Here is a 15,300-nt window from a genome sequence, read left to right on the forward strand (position 1 = left end):
TGATACCAGTCTGTATTTTTCATAATAATAAAAAAAACAAAAAACATTTAGTCATCTGCCAAAAACATTTACGATCAATGGTAAAATAAAACTAATAATGATAACTAAATAAAGCTAATTGGTAAAAAAAAAACTGACATTCAAAACAATTTTTTCATAATTTATTGCATATGGTGCAGAATATCCACTGACATCACAAGATGATCTCAGACATACCACTGGCAATGCTTATCTGGTCTAACGAACCGGTTTCTTAGGCAACTAAGAGCTGATCTGTATGGTCTGGAAAGAAGCTCAAAAAGCATTCATGAACTTCTCAAAGGAGGTATCTACTACTCTTTAAGAGAGAGCTACCTTATTAAAAAAAACACTTTAAATTTTACCCTTTAATGTTTGATTGATGCTTGTAAGTTGTTGTTGTTTGTCGTAAAGACATTTCAAATATAATTACTGCTCAATGATCAGCCTAAATCAAGCACATACGTTGCCATTATTTTTCAGGCAATCAGAGCAGAACGGAGCTGGAACATCAAGGGCAAGAATAGCATTTTTTTCCCTTAAAAAAAAAAAAAAAAAAAAAAAAATCACACTGATTCTCAAAGGCAGCCGATCCACTCTTGAACTTCCACGTGTGCCCGTTAAAGGCTGTTTACACATGTGAATGTGACTGCGCGTGTTGTGGAGCTCACGCTGGACTCAGGTTGATGTCATCATCTTTGTCTTTGCGGAGGGGTCTCTGGGGTCTGCGTGGCTCATCTTCACCAGTGTCCTGCTTGTCTCTTTCAGCCTCCACCCAGCTTTGAGGGGCAATCATCTTTTTGGGTCCAAACGGAGGAGGTCCCAGCAAAGCCTCAATGTCATCATAGTTGACCACCTCTCTCTCCAGCAGGGTATTAGCCAGCTGAAAACACAGCAAACAACAACAATGCAACAAGTCATCATGCAAGCCAAAAAAAGTAATAAAAAAGGCTATACTATCATGATTTTCTACCTAGTTTGACCATTTTTAGCTTCTGTAATATATATATATATATATATATATATATATTACTTAAAATCTTATGTACATGAGAATGGAACAAAAAGTGAGTGTATTATGAGTATAAAATAAGAGAAAATGAGAAATTACTGAATCAGCTAAGATGATTTGGAGCCACAGTTAGAAAATATTCTTAAGAAAAAATACATATTTTTTCCCCCTTATTTTCTAACTTTTGTTAAACTGCATTCTGCATTCCCAAAAAAACATTTCTTAAGAATGACATATTTTTTGAAGATCTAAAGCTTAAAAGGATAGTTCAACTTCAGTTGCTGGTCCCCATTTAATTTTTTCTTCTTCTCCATACTATGGAAGTCAGTGGGGACCAGCGACTGAAGGTGAACTATCCCTTTAAGATCTTAAAAACAAAAAAAAACAAACAAACAAAAAAAAAGGTCTGCTGTTGACTGGTTGTCAAAATGTAAACAATCATCAGTCATGATTTATTAACAACTCTACAAAAACGATTGATATAATGCATTCATTTTTAATTCTATTACGGAGATATAATTTTTGGCAGCATTCAGCACTTATGATATTGTGTATTCTCACTCTAGCAAAGTAACTATTTAAAAATACAGAGCCCATTAAAAAAATGCTAAATAAATTCTGAACTCCCTTCAAGCCAGTCGTGATGAAAATAGTATGCATGTTATGATTATCTGCATGACAAAAAGATGGTCTTTAAAGTGTTTTTCAGTGAGTCTTCAACAAGAACCACCATACAAACAGGTAACCCAAAGCTTGCCATTTTCCTCTAAAGAAAACAAAAGATCTCAATTTTTTTTTTTTTTAAACTTCCTTAGAAGAATTTGACACTCTTTTCAAGAACTACAATTAGGAACATTTTTATGAATGTCTTAGAATGATCTTTAGAAATTTCTTAACTTCTTTCTTGGGGAGATTTTCATGATTTTAGATCTTACCAAAATAAGTTTGTCTCTGTTGTCCAAGAGCAATTTCTCTGTGTGCCTGTAGGCCTTTGCTATTAGCATCTTAGCTTCCTGAACATGAGAGAAAAGAACACAAATAAACAACCACACAAACACACACACATATAAAACAACTGATATTTAACACCCATACAACCCTCTGTAACATCATACCACCCACCCCACACCAGTACAACAATAAACAGGGAGTATGTTCTTTCACTAACATGGTCCATATGCTGTTGGAGTCCTTGGCTGAATGGTCTGCGTCCAATACCGCCCTGATCCTCGGAGTCAGGGAAGGACACCTGGCCCACACTGGCAACCATGCCATACTGCTTCACCATGGAGTAGGCCACGCGGGTCACCTTCCTCAGGTCATCCTGAGCACCTACAAAAAGTTTTGAAGTTATCTGATGTCTAATACTACCTTTAAGTATTTATGAGGTCAGGTCTGCATCTGTACTACAGGGTACAAAATTGCTCTTTGCAAATAACTATTTCCTACTAGTCAATATGCATTCGTCCTCCAGGGGGCGCATGAAAGCTCCATTTAGATATTTTTCTCTCACTCATGTGTCATAATAACAGAGAAATCATTACATAAACACCCTATTCTGTTATCACACTGTTTCATGCTAATTACCATTCTTTCTGCTAGTTCTGTTTCTCTAATATGTATTCATAATTCTCTTAAAGGTGCATGTGTGTTATATTAGATGTGTGTCAGTGTGTATTTGTCATACCTGTGGTGACCTTATTGAAGGTGATGGCTTCAGAGGCTCGTCCACCCAAAGCCATACACATCCTCTCAAACAGCTGCTCTTTAGTAAATAAATACTGATCCTTTGGCAGGATCTGAGCAAAGCCCAAAGCAGCATTTGTTCTGGGAGCAATTGAAACCTGGAGATCAAGTCCACAGTTAAAAAACAAACACGATATCTCAATGGATTCGGGTTTATTAATACATTGTTAATATTAATCACAAAGTATTAGGGCTTACTTTGAAATGATTTTCACTCAGAAATTGCTAGTAAATAACATTAATAAATTTAAAGAAACAGCAAGCACCACACTGAATTAAACATGAAATTTGGAAGCAGACAGATTGAAATAGTATTTTCAAAAACCTATTCCAGTAATCTTTGGTTTATTCACAGCTCATGTCAAATCTGTGATCTGGCATTACAACATGTTCATAATTGTCGCTGGATTCCTTTATCACTCTTCTGATGCCTAAACCTGAACAGGCCTACAGGTAGTTCACATAAAAATGTAAATGCCAATATTTTTAACAACCAAAAGTTTGATCTGTCCCACACATAGCTTTTTTAAAGACTTGAGAATATAGCACAAAATTCACATGGACCACTTTTATAGTACTTGAGCTGTTTACCTTCATGACAGCTTCTGTGTGTTCTAGCAGCCATCCCACTAAAGCATGACCAGACTCATGAAAAGCCACCACCCTCTGCTCTTCTTTAGATAAGATTTTACTCTTCTTCACACTCCCTACAAATCACACACAGAAGAGCCCATTGTGTAGAAATCTGTAATGCAATATCAGAGTACACTATTTTTAGCTCAACTGAATCTAGGAGCTGAATACCTGCGATGACTCTCTCCACAGCATATTCAAAGTTAAAGGTGTCAATAGACTTGTAGCCCTCTCTGGCAGCATGAAGGGCGGCTTCATTGCAGATGTTGGCGATGTCAGCCCCTGGAAATATGAACAATGCACAAAGGGCAGCTGTGGCAGGATGTGGTGTTAGGAGATAACACAGTCACAGTCAAAACAACACTCACCACTGAAGCCTGGTGTCAACTCTGCCAGACGCAGAGAGTAGAAGTTTGCCGGCTGAGTAAGCTTCAGGATCTTCAGGTGCTGCTCAAAGATTTCCTTTCTCTCCTAGACCACAATCACACAATCCTTCAGGAATCATTCTAGTATGCTGATTTGGTGCTAATTTATTAATAATAGTTCTTCTTCTTATTATTATTATTAATGTTAAAAACAGTTATATTTTTGTGATGCATTTTTTTCAAGGTTCTTTGATGATTAGAAAGTTCAGTGAATAATGTTTATTTGAAACTTGTCAATGTCTTTGTTTTCATTTTTGAACAATTTAATGCATCCTTGCTGAATTAAAGTATTATTATTATTTTATTTTTTATAAAAGTTATTTACATCAAAATATTAAATGGTAATGTATCGTGGTTTCCACAAATACATTAAGCAGCAAAAAATTGTCAGCACTCATGATAATATAAAATGTTCTTGAGCACAACATGTTCATCACTGTTTTTACAATATTTTGATCAAATAAATTAAAGGGATACTCCACCCTAAAATTTAAATTTTGTCATTAATCACCTACCCCCATGTCATTCCAAACCCGTGAAAGCTCCGTTCGTCTTCGAAACACAATTTAAGATATTTTGGATGAAAACCGGGAGGCCTGTGACTGTCCCATAGACTGCTAAGTAAATAACAGTGTCAAGGTCCATAAAAGGTATGAAAGTCGTCTTCGTCAGAATACTCTATCTGCTATCAGACGTGAAGTGAAAGTCGTGACATTTGTCAAGTATGGTAACCCATACTTGAAATTGGTGCTCTGCATTTAACCCATCCAAGTGCACACACCGTGAACACACACCCGGAGCAGTGGGCAGCTATATCCAGCGCCCGGGAAGCAACTGGGGGTTCAGCGCCTTGCTCAAGGGCACTTCAGCCGTGGGTATTGAGGGTGGATGAGAACGCTGTTCATTTACTCCCTCCCACCTACAACTCCTGCCAGCACCGAGACTCGAACCTGCGACATTCTGGTTACAAGTCCAAATCTCTAACCGTTAGGCCACAGCTGTGCAATCTGGGTTATATGAAGCGACGGGAACACTTTTTGTAAGCGAAGAAAACAAAAATACTGACTTTATTCAACAATTCCTTTGTCAACGGTCTCCTCTGTGTCTCTCCATATCACCGTACGCTTACAAAAAGTGTTCCTGTTGCTTCATATAACCCAGATTGCACGTCTGATAGCAGATGAAGTATTCTGACGATGACTTTCATACCTTTTATGGACCTTGTCACTGTTATTAACTTGGCAGTCTATGGGACAGTCACAGGCCTCCCGGTTTTCCTCCAAAATATCTTAAATTGTGTTCCGAAGACAAACGGAGCTTTTATGGGTTTGGAACAACATAGGGGTAAGTGATTAATGACACAATTTTCATTTTGGGGTGGAGTATCCCTTTAAGCCTTGGTGAGTAACATGACAAATTTTGGAATGTAGTCTACATGTGTTTATCTCAGGACAATTATTAGAATTTACTTAGAAAAACTGCCCAATTCACCATTACTAGATTGAAAGTCTCCAGAAAGAATGCAGAGATGTGATTATGCAAATGTAATGCAGTGAGCAAATCTACTTTATAAAGTTATTTACACTTGGAACATCTAATAAGCAATCAAAATCAAGAACTTAACAATAGAATAAGCCGGCCTATAGCTGCTATATGTTCCCAAAAAAGCATTTTGAACATTCATTACCTGAAGAGTTGGCAGGTCTATAAATATGTGTCTATCAAGTCTGCCTGGTCTCATAAGTGCATTGTCCAGAATGTCTGCCCGGTTAGTGGAGGCCAGGACAATCACATGATCTGTGGTACCCATTCCTAAAAAGAGAGAAGGAAAATATGTTGATAATCTCAGAAGGTCACATACTGATCATGTTAGCCAATACAGACATTTATTAAAATCAACTGAATAAATATGCAGTGCAGCACCAACTCAATAGTCTACTACATAAAAAAAAAAAAAATCTAATAAAAGTTAGGTCAGCACAGTCAAGGTTTTGCTGTTATCCTGTTACCATAGCAAACACTTACGCATCCAGGAGACATAAATGAACTCATGCAAGATCTGAGGTAAACGATTTTGTTTTATTTCAAATGAATGTATTAGTTTTAAAATGTAACATTAACATGACTACAATTAAACACAGCCTTTAGCGTACATTTAAAGCAAAACATATATGTGAATAAATAAATAATGTAATTTAGTATTTCCCATGTAAAGCGCTTAGATTTAGTTGACTAGTCTCGCATATCCCTAATTATTACCATCCATCTCCACAAGCAGCTGGTTAAGGGTCTGCTCTTCCTCTGTGTTTGAGAAACCAGACATGTTTGTGGAGCGTTTCTTCCCCACAGCATCAATCTCATCGATGTAGACGATGCATGGCGCTCGAGCACGAGCCTCTTTGAAAAGACTTCGCACTCTTGCAGCACCAAGGCCTGGGAGGGGAAAGATCATTCAGATGTGAATATGAAGATGTTGCTAAAGGATGATGAAATATATAGAGTTTATTGCACTGAATTACCTCCGATCACCTCCACAAACTCTGAACCTGCCATGGCAAGGAAGGGCACCTGAGCTTCTGTTGCCACTGCCTTAGCCAGCAGAGTTTTACCACAGCCAGGGGGCCCCAGGAGCAGAGAGCCCTTAGGTACCTTGGCCCCAAGCTGAAGGTATCTATCTGGATTCCAAAAAGAAAACAGATGATATGCAAAGAACTCTTTGTAATGTGCATTCCTGCATTACTGTGGCAGTAGCAACCCAAGTACTCAAGGGGGCGATAGAGTTATCTTCAAATGTCTGTACAAAAACTAGATGTGTTATTATTGAGCTAGCTAGTAATAAACATGTTGACAGCTAAATCTTTTGCTCTGCCATGACAGCGGCTGCCCTGAAAAAGAAAACTGACTGTAAAAGAAGGTTAACACTTATTAAAGATTACTGTGATAATTATACTGCAATAATAATTGTGCTAACAACAAGAACTGTATAATTTTAAGCAATTCCAAAAAATAAAAAACAAATACATGGTCTACTGAGTATGTTACTCACTTTGCGCAAAAAAAAAAAAAAAAAAAAAATTTTTCTGTTTATTTCGATATTCAAAGATTTAAGTATTAATCTCATAGCATTATTTATGGAATTGCAATATAAATATTTTTTATTTATTTTTTAAGATTTAGGTGGAGATTCTGTGGCACTTCTGTTGGTACTGAATTCAAATGATTGGTAATAGCCTATCCACCTTGTTTTTCAATGCAGAAGTAAGCCGTTTTCTCTGAATGTGCGAGATTTCCGGTTCATTAGCCGCTGTAGGGAAATAATGAAGAGAAAAACAAAGTGCCGTAAACGGTGAAATTGTTTGCACTACAAACCAGTGTGTTCATAATTAAGATAATACATTAATAATAGGGTAAGAGACACCAGTTTGAAATATCAAGCGCAAAACAAGCATTTTTGTACAGTTAAAATTAGCTGGAAGCAGATGACACCGCAAGCCATACACATTAAATTTACAAATGACTGCCTGCTCTTACAGGAAAAATAAGGTGGATAGTGTTGCACAATTCTATTCAAACTAACAAGTTATTGACTAAATGGAAGAATCTGACCTGATGCATACATCTAACAAGGATAGGAAAGAAATTGCCCTTATAAAAGGTAAAAGTGCCTCTGGAAATCAGTTTAAGGGGACATGAAAAGTTTCTAAACACCACACAGAATATGAAAGCTTTAGGAGTCAGCTGTCCACAACAGGCCTAAACCAGTTAAAGCACCAGCACAAAAACACAATCAGCAAAACATTGTCTAATTATCGTTATTCCCAAAATATCAAGATGGCACAACTGTAGTTTATGCTAATGCCTGTTATAGGGTCCCCTTTTGCTGAGAATGCAACATTCTCAAATAGCATTATGAATTGCTCTCGGTAATGCAGCACCAAGTAAAACTGAGCATGGAGAAGATTTCACTGCAACATAAATGGAAATAAAATTTTGGGTCTAACTTTCAGATGCCCTTACCTTTAGATAGTCCACAAACTCTTTGACTTCCATCTTGGCCTCGTGCATTCCCGCAACATCTTTGAAGCTTACACCTTTCCCAGATTTCCCATCGACAATAGTGAATTTAGCCATTTTTAATTGATTCTGGTGGAGCAGGCAGATTATTTGCCATTAGAAAATATCTGAATTGTACAATTCTAGAACGAATGTAAATGACGGAATCCTGACTTACAAAAGCACTAAAGCCGCCATCTCTCCCACCCATTCCTGCCAGACGGAAGATGTACCAGAGAATTGCAACCCCAATGGCAGCCATACCGAGGGCATAAAGAGCACTGTGAAGGACAAGAAATTGATCTAGTGATACTTTGTTTTGCCAACAGTCGATTTTAATCTTTTTTTCAGCTTGCCAGGATTGCACTCTCTGTGGAAGGTCCAAATTACTCACTTCCCAAAGAAGCCTGTGCGCTTGTAGGTCACTGGTATTCTGTCTCTGGTATCTATATTCAGCTCTTCCTCTGCTGCTCTAAGCTTCTCCTCAAACTTGTCGATATTGGCCACCTGCATTCGATACATCAGGGCAAGTCTCTACAACAGACAAAAGGGAAATAAGCCAAACTGGAATTAAATAGCAGCATAACGATAACAATTATTTTAAAATCAAATATGGCACTTGTACATGAAATGACGTACAGGTCTGCCGAAGATGACTGCGCCAGGGTGAAGGTAGATCTCTACAATGTCACTCTCTGGTACCACCTGTACTCGTGACACCTCCCCTTTGGCCAACATTTCATTTACGAAATCATTCCAGGATATGTTCCCCCCACTGGTGTTGATGGAGTTGAGCAAGCTCATGATGACAGCGATAATAAAGAGTGTGCGCAGTCGTTCCCTATACATCTGGTCCTCCTGCTCTCGTCTCTTTTTCTCTTCTAGGGAGTAAACAATGAAATAAAGTAAGCATGAATATTCTGGCATGAAAGTATATCTGCCTGATTGAATTACTTGTGTCTGATTGGTCAACAAATTGCATTTATTGACTGTTGCCCCATTCAACTTGATGTCCTACATAGCTGTGCCAATTCCAAGCCTGTCATTTTCTGTCTTTTTGGTTTATGGTTTATTTTTTTAATTTTTTTTTTACTCAAATCACCTGTTTGTAAATGAATTCATTGAGTTTCAATGACGCTAATGGACATTGTAGGAACGTGTGATTTAACGCTGATTACAGAACTGGCTTTACTGATGAGATGTGCATTAATATCGTGCCGATATTTATCATGCATCCCTAGAAATTTTTAATTTAGTTGAAAAAAAATGCCCTTATAAAAGGCAAAAATCATGAGGAAACTAAAGTAGTGACAGACGTTTTGCGCCGTATTGTGAGGCACATTCCAGTGTAACAAATTATTGAAAAAGAAAAAAAACGTCTTTACAACTTGGTTCTACCTATCAGTTGTTGATTGGATTTAGAGATTTACAGACGCAGATGGAAACAAGCTTGTCAGAGTGGGTTTAAGCAGGCTAAATGATCGGAGAAGTCCTGCATATGATTTTCTAAATTAAAAATATACAGACAAACCATTCACAATAAGATGCATTTAGAAAGCAGTTTGTAAACTATGGTTTCAAACATTCAGAAAATACCTTCATCCTCCTCTGGGGTCTTCCCTTTTTCACCTTCTTTCTTTTCATGTCTTCGGTTGGATGTGCTGAAATAGTGAGTAGTGCCTGACAGATGTGGAAACATATTTGCATTATGCCATGCAACATAATTCAGAAAAAGCATTAAGATTCAAAAATCAAAAGTTCTGCATCACAACTCTGTCCAGCCAAAACAAAAAACTTAATTACTTACTAAATTTCAAACTTACCTAATAGTTTCCAAAGTTTCACAGGATTTGTGACCAATTTGTGGCGACAGTGGAACTCAAGTCCAATAAGCCTCGGGATTAAAGGCCTTGTCAAAATGTTCTGTGAAACAATGGCAACCTGGTCAATCACAGTCATGCTCATGCATAATCATAGAGATTTTAGCTATTATGATGATTCATCTGCTCTGTTTTCTCAAGAAAAAAAATAACAAATTATACCAAAAAATATACCAAAAGACTAAATAAATATATCAAAGATAATGGACTAATTTATTGCACATTATGTGCAAGCTGCCCCACATATACTTAACATTACTGTTCATAGGATAGCATAAATTCGTAGCATACATAGTTTACATAATGCTTGGTCGACGTTTGAATAACCCACCTGAACATGTCCTGATTTTAGACCTCGTTTGTTAGGAGTCACTAAAGGCAAGTATGAAGTCACACTGCTCTCCAGGAGTTTTTTGTAGGTTTGAAAACAGCTGAAACGAGAATATAGCGACCAAACCCGTTTGTCGCAACATTTGCTTCCACGCTGCAAAAGTAGCGCTGCCATGCTTAATGCTGGTTTATCGCGTCGCTTGGATCATAAACATACTAAACCAAAACAAATGGCAGTCTTTAATGTGACCTCCCTAAGAGGTGCTATCATGCATCTGTCATTGTGATCCTGCAGGTCTTATCCAACACAGCCAAATATAGCTGCTGAGCGCGTCTCCTGTTCGAATATATCACACATATACAGAACAAATACAATGCTTTAATACAAAACGGTCTTCAATTATACAATTACAAAGCTGTACTGACTACTAAAGCCGTGAACTTTAATGACGTTTACCGTGCGGGCTTGAAAAACATGTCTGTTCAACTTTCACCTTCGGAATCAGCCAATCAAAACGGAAACAGCTCGAGCACCGGCTGACGGGAAATGTAGTTCTCCTTGCATGTTTACGAAACCAAAAAACTACAAACAGTTCTAGTTGCGCATGCGCAAAGACAGCGACTGTAATCTGATATTTAAAATTTAGTTATAGTGGAAAAATAAATATAATATAGTTATAGCGCAGAAATATAGGCAAGATAAATCATTAGTATTTAGTTTTATTGGAATAATATATATATATAGTCATGTTTATTGTTTTTTAGGATTTGTATGTTTTAAAATTAGTTATTATTTAGATATATATATAGTTACGGTCTCATAGGCAAGATAAATCATTAGTCATTATTAAGATATATATATAGTCATGTTGATAGTCATGTCGCACTAGTCAGCTTTTTTTTTATGTTAGGATACGAAGTGAGGGCAGAACACCTGAGTGTAATAAGATGGTCGAGAATAGAGGATATATCTCAGACAGCTAGTTTAAGATATTTTCAATAGAGGGAGCCATTGCGTTATTCTGATCGCAAGAAATCGGTGTCAGTCCTGAGGCTTGTGACGTCAAATTCTGATCGCAAGAAATCGGTGTCAGTCCTGAGGCTTGTGACGTCAAATCGAAATTAAAACAAAAACAAACCCATCTACTATACATTTACCAGACAACAGTCAAAGAAAGCAAATCGTGCTGTGGCTGATGATATCGCAATCCGTCACCGACAAACAGTTTATACTATTTATAAAGTATGCTGTAGATAGAAATAAACTGGTGTTTCAGATCAGTCTCAATTAAAACGGGATAAGGAAAAACAATTCCGGTAGAACTGTTCACTCGTTACTTAAAAAAAAGCAAACAACTTTACTACACAAGTTATACCCAAGCAGGCTCTCCATTTTCCTCTCACTCAAATGGAGCTCGCAAAAACATGCCACTGTCTCCGCCATTACGGCTCGAGGTCGCCAAAGAAAACCGGAAGCGTCCCTGGCAAGAACCACAATGGCGCCAGTTTCGCCGTTGCAACGGGGAACAAACAGTGACCGCCCATACGCGTCAGCCTATCACAGTCCGCGTATCAACGCCTCGCGTCCGCTCTTCGTCAGCGCGAGTCAAAGGCCGATCGAGACTGTTCGGAAGGAGTCGGACGGAGAGGATTAACTTAAAGCGGAATTTTATTTTACACCTGAAATCAAGCCAAATCAGCAAACTTAACGTCACTGAGACCCGTGGACTTTTAAAGGGGCGGATGGAGAGTTTATAATCCCTTCTCTTACCAGTTTATCGGAGCCCTGAGAGATTTTAATCATCGCATTTTTGGAGGAGGTTATCAGTGATTAGCTTAGCACGCTGGCGCGAGCGCGGACTGCGATGAGCGTCGCGCGCCTCGGATGTTCCCGCATCGGAGCTCGCTGAAGCAGAAGGCCTCAAATGGGAAAAACAAGCATCGGGAGGGAATACCAAGTATAATTTTGTAGATGTAGCTCACGTTTTGAAGAAGGTAAGCAATTTGAAACGTCCCTTTACTCTTTTGAAAGCCATTTCGTGTCGGGAAACCTCTGTACGTCCTCTCCGCCGTCGACTTTCACGGTTAGTCCACTAACGGCTTTAGCTCCGTTGCTAACGGGAGTTTGTTTTCCTCCCCCACCCCGAAGTCAAGGAAATGTTGGCGTATTGCTCAAAATATATGCATTTTGTCAGACTGTGCACCTTTATTCATTCCTACGGGTTGTAGAGCTCTATAATAGTGAAGGTCTGCAATAATTGAAGCTGAGCGTCTGAAGCTGGAGAAATGAAAATAATCCTCGTCATGTTGATGTTCTCTGGGAATCGGATACGGCCAGACGGGCTCAGCTGCAGAAATCAGCTACTGGGATGCATGTTAATATATGCATGTTTCAAGGGCACATATGGGAGGAAATATCGTCTCCACATTGATTTTAAGTGCTGAAGTAGCTGCAGAGATTATGGAAATACAGAATAAGACCTGTAATAAACATTTACGCTGGGTTAGCAGCGCACCAGTCAGACTATAAATACTAGATCACTGCAACACTCAGTTCTCAGTGTGTTTATGAGATTGGTCATATTATGATGGCGACACGAAATCAGTTTTGGTTTGGTTTTCAGTTCTCATGTTTGACAGAGGAATTTGTTTCTGACGGGAAACGTAGTATAATAGCCTAAAGATTTCACTCTATATCCATTAAGGCTGATCACTGCTACAATCATTGTATTTTACCAAATAAAGGGTTTCTCAGTGCAAATCTGTATTCTTAATGTGGCTAACCATTCTCGGTATATTAAATGTTTCTTTTGATTTGGAACGATAGTAAGACCTGAACTTCACTGTTTCTTATGTGGTGTGAGCAGAGGCTCTGAAAACACATTTTGTGAAGGCTGCATGTGGATGTGACCTGTCTACGTGCTTGTTTAGACATTATGTGGCGTGATTGTTTGCTTTATCAAGGAGCTGCATTGAAGCAAGACCTTACAGTACTTCTTTAAAGGGTGATCTGAAGGATAGAGACAGAATCTATGAAAGTTTGTAATGAAGTAAACAGAGCTGGTGTTGGTGCAGTGGAAGAACACTGCGGCGGTGTTGGGGCGTTAGCACACTCTCTCTCCCTCTCTTCACATACTCTGCTGCCACTTCACATCCCTCCCTTCCTCACTTTTGTTTATTTCTTCTGAGCACAACTTTTACGCAGCAGCATTGCAAAATACACTTTCCTGTTTCACCCCATAAGAAAACTCAGTTGACTTATGGCACTTGCAGACTGTTTACCAGAAGGTGGTTTAAGAGCACTAATCAGGATTTAGCTAAAGTATGATCCGTAGGTGTTAGTCTCAGGTTGTCAGGCCTGTTTGTCTACCCAATTCTTGTATTTCGAGAGTCCTGCTCATTGTTTGGCAGAGAGGGGAAATGGGCTTTTGGTTGGGGTGTGGGGTCAGGAATGCTGTTACTGGGAGCTTCAGAAAGCATTTCCTTTCTTTGACGATGGCAGTCATACTCATAATTATTTGCTTTGTCTCACTCAATGTAGCCTTTTGAGAGCTAATTCTGTCAAGCTGAACTCATAGAGTGCCTTAAAGATCCTGTCATTTAAGTTATAACATTGCTGTTATAAATGTCAGCATATATGGTGTGAAAGCATTTTTTTGGGTTTGAAACAAAACCATGCTTTGCTCAGTCACGATGAGAATTATGACATATTTGGGTCTGCTGGGACTTGCCTTTTTTGACCCAGCGTTCCTCATTGCCGGGCTTTTTTCAGTCTTACTTTTTGCTAACATAATCAGTTCTTTAAGGACAGTATGTTAACAAAATTCTAGGTCTTTCGTAAACGTATAGAATATGCTTAAAGGCCAGTTGGTTTGTGGGTGTCTAATAGTTTGGAGGCAGCTGTTGTTTTAATGCTTTGGTTATTGCTAGTCAGTGTCTCCTTGATGTTCTGCTGATACTTGGAGGTTTTAGGGTTCCCACGCCAGGGACTATCGTGGAATGACTCTTCTTAGAGCCATTTCCAGGCCTGGGAAAAAATAGTAAAAGTCACATTTCTGTAGTTTTATTTATTTTGTAAAGTATTTTAGTTATTTGTTAGGACATTTCTGGAAAGCTTATTTAGGACTGGGTATCAATAACCAAGTTACAATACATATTATAATAATGAGGTGCCAATATGTATTCTGGTATCCATCATTACTGACCTAATTTTCTTCTAGCAGGTTATTGTGTAACAGCTGTTTATTGAATGCTGTTTACAGGGCCGGTGCTAACAGAGTAGGGCCTCCATGTTATACACATTGTTCAGATATGGAGGTTCTCCCAGAAATTGTGGTGTACTTACTGTAGTAAATTCTAAAAATTAATCTCTACATTTTTGAAAGTGAAAAGCTTCTCTCAAAAACTGAAAAATGGAGATATAACTACTATTTCAACATTTCCAGCTTATGTTTTCTCATTAAAACAGGAAAAAGATGGACTATTCAAAGCCAAGACATTTTTAATGTGGACCAGAGGCTGCTATGTAGCACATTTATTCAAGAGCCAAAATCTTAGACAGTTGTAGATGTTTGGATTTATTATAGTTTATCACTGAGATGGCAGATTTAGTAGCAGCAAAAAGCACACAAAGCCTCCTGAATGGATACAGACTTGCTCCAGTATGCTTTTCTTTAAGTAGAATATTGCGCTGGAGATCTCCAAACTTCAACATGCTTGTTGTAAACATCAGTGTTTTTCCCTCAGTGGAGAGAGAGCATTTGTGCATGATTGCCATGTTGGGAAAGTCAATTATAGTGCTGTGCGTTATGGGGAAAATATCTAATTGCGAATTTTTTTATTTATTTTTTTTTTTTTTTTGACAAATATTGCAATTGCGATTTGATTTGTGATTTTAAATTTGCAAAGTCAAGCTTCAGCTCAGTATTATCAATAATGTGCAGCACAGAACAAGTATCAAAAACAAACAAACAAAAAAAATTCCAGGAAAAAAAAAATCACAGAAATTCTTCGTTTCCATTAAACCATTACAAAATTCCTTTTTGTTTTTGGCATTATTCCAATAGGAATTACTGTTGTTCTATTGGCTGCCATCTGCCATATTACATCCTACCAATAGAATCCATCAAATAGACACCATTATAGTTTACATTAAAACCAGTACAATTCCTATTATAACCCTGAAATTTTGGGAGGGGTTCTA

At 38.1% G+C, this 15,300-nt stretch overlaps 2 protein-coding genes across 2 annotated transcripts in view; one reads left to right on the top strand and one right to left on the bottom strand.

The window, feature by feature from the left end:
• Window positions 1–574: 574 nt before the first annotated feature.
• On the bottom strand, window positions 575–10,725 carry spg7 (SPG7 matrix AAA peptidase subunit, paraplegin). Its single transcript, XM_042728494.1, has 18 exons — window positions 10,555–10,725; window positions 10,099–10,434; window positions 9,711–9,810; window positions 9,484–9,567; window positions 8,527–8,768; window positions 8,282–8,421; window positions 8,066–8,168; window positions 7,852–7,977; window positions 6,354–6,516; window positions 6,094–6,267; window positions 5,522–5,646; window positions 3,778–3,880; window positions 3,581–3,691; window positions 3,368–3,483; window positions 2,718–2,874; window positions 2,199–2,362; window positions 1,966–2,043; window positions 575–901 (listed from the first exon to the last, which is right to left on the bottom strand). The coding sequence occupies exons 2-18, from the start codon at window positions 10,270–10,272 to the stop codon at window positions 686–688; spliced, it is 2,376 nt and encodes a 791-aa protein (XP_042584428.1). The 5' UTR covers window positions 10,273–10,434; window positions 10,555–10,725; the 3' UTR covers window positions 575–685.
• A 647-nt stretch (window positions 10,726–11,372) lies between these two features.
• ankrd11 (ankyrin repeat domain 11) overlaps window positions 11,373–15,300 on the top strand; it is a 132,568-nt gene continuing 128,640 nt past the window's right edge. Inside the window, exon 1 of the mRNA XM_042728495.1 lies at window positions 11,373–12,092. The gene's annotated coding sequence lies outside the window, so the exon portion shown is untranslated. The remainder of the gene's footprint in view (window positions 12,093–15,300) is intronic.

This window comes from Cyprinus carpio, chromosome B7, assembly GCF_018340385.1.
Source record: "Cyprinus carpio isolate SPL01 chromosome B7, ASM1834038v1, whole genome shotgun sequence".
Lineage (NCBI taxonomy): Eukaryota > Metazoa > Chordata > Actinopteri > Cypriniformes > Cyprinidae > Cyprinus > Cyprinus carpio.

Excerpts from the sequence above, each read along its gene's own strand:
- spg7 (XM_042728494.1), bottom strand. The coding sequence starts at position 10,272 with ATGGCAGCGCTACTTTTGCAGCGTGGAAGCAAATGTTGCGACAAACGG. Across the intron at positions 6,517-7,851 it reads AGTTTGTGGACTATCTAAAG|AATCCAGATAGATACCTTCA; the intron begins GTAAGGGCATCT and ends TTTTCTTTTTGG. Across the intron at positions 3,692-3,777 it reads GTTGACACCAGGCTTCAGTG|GGGCTGACATCGCCAACATC; the intron begins GTGAGTGTTGTT and ends TCATATTTCCAG.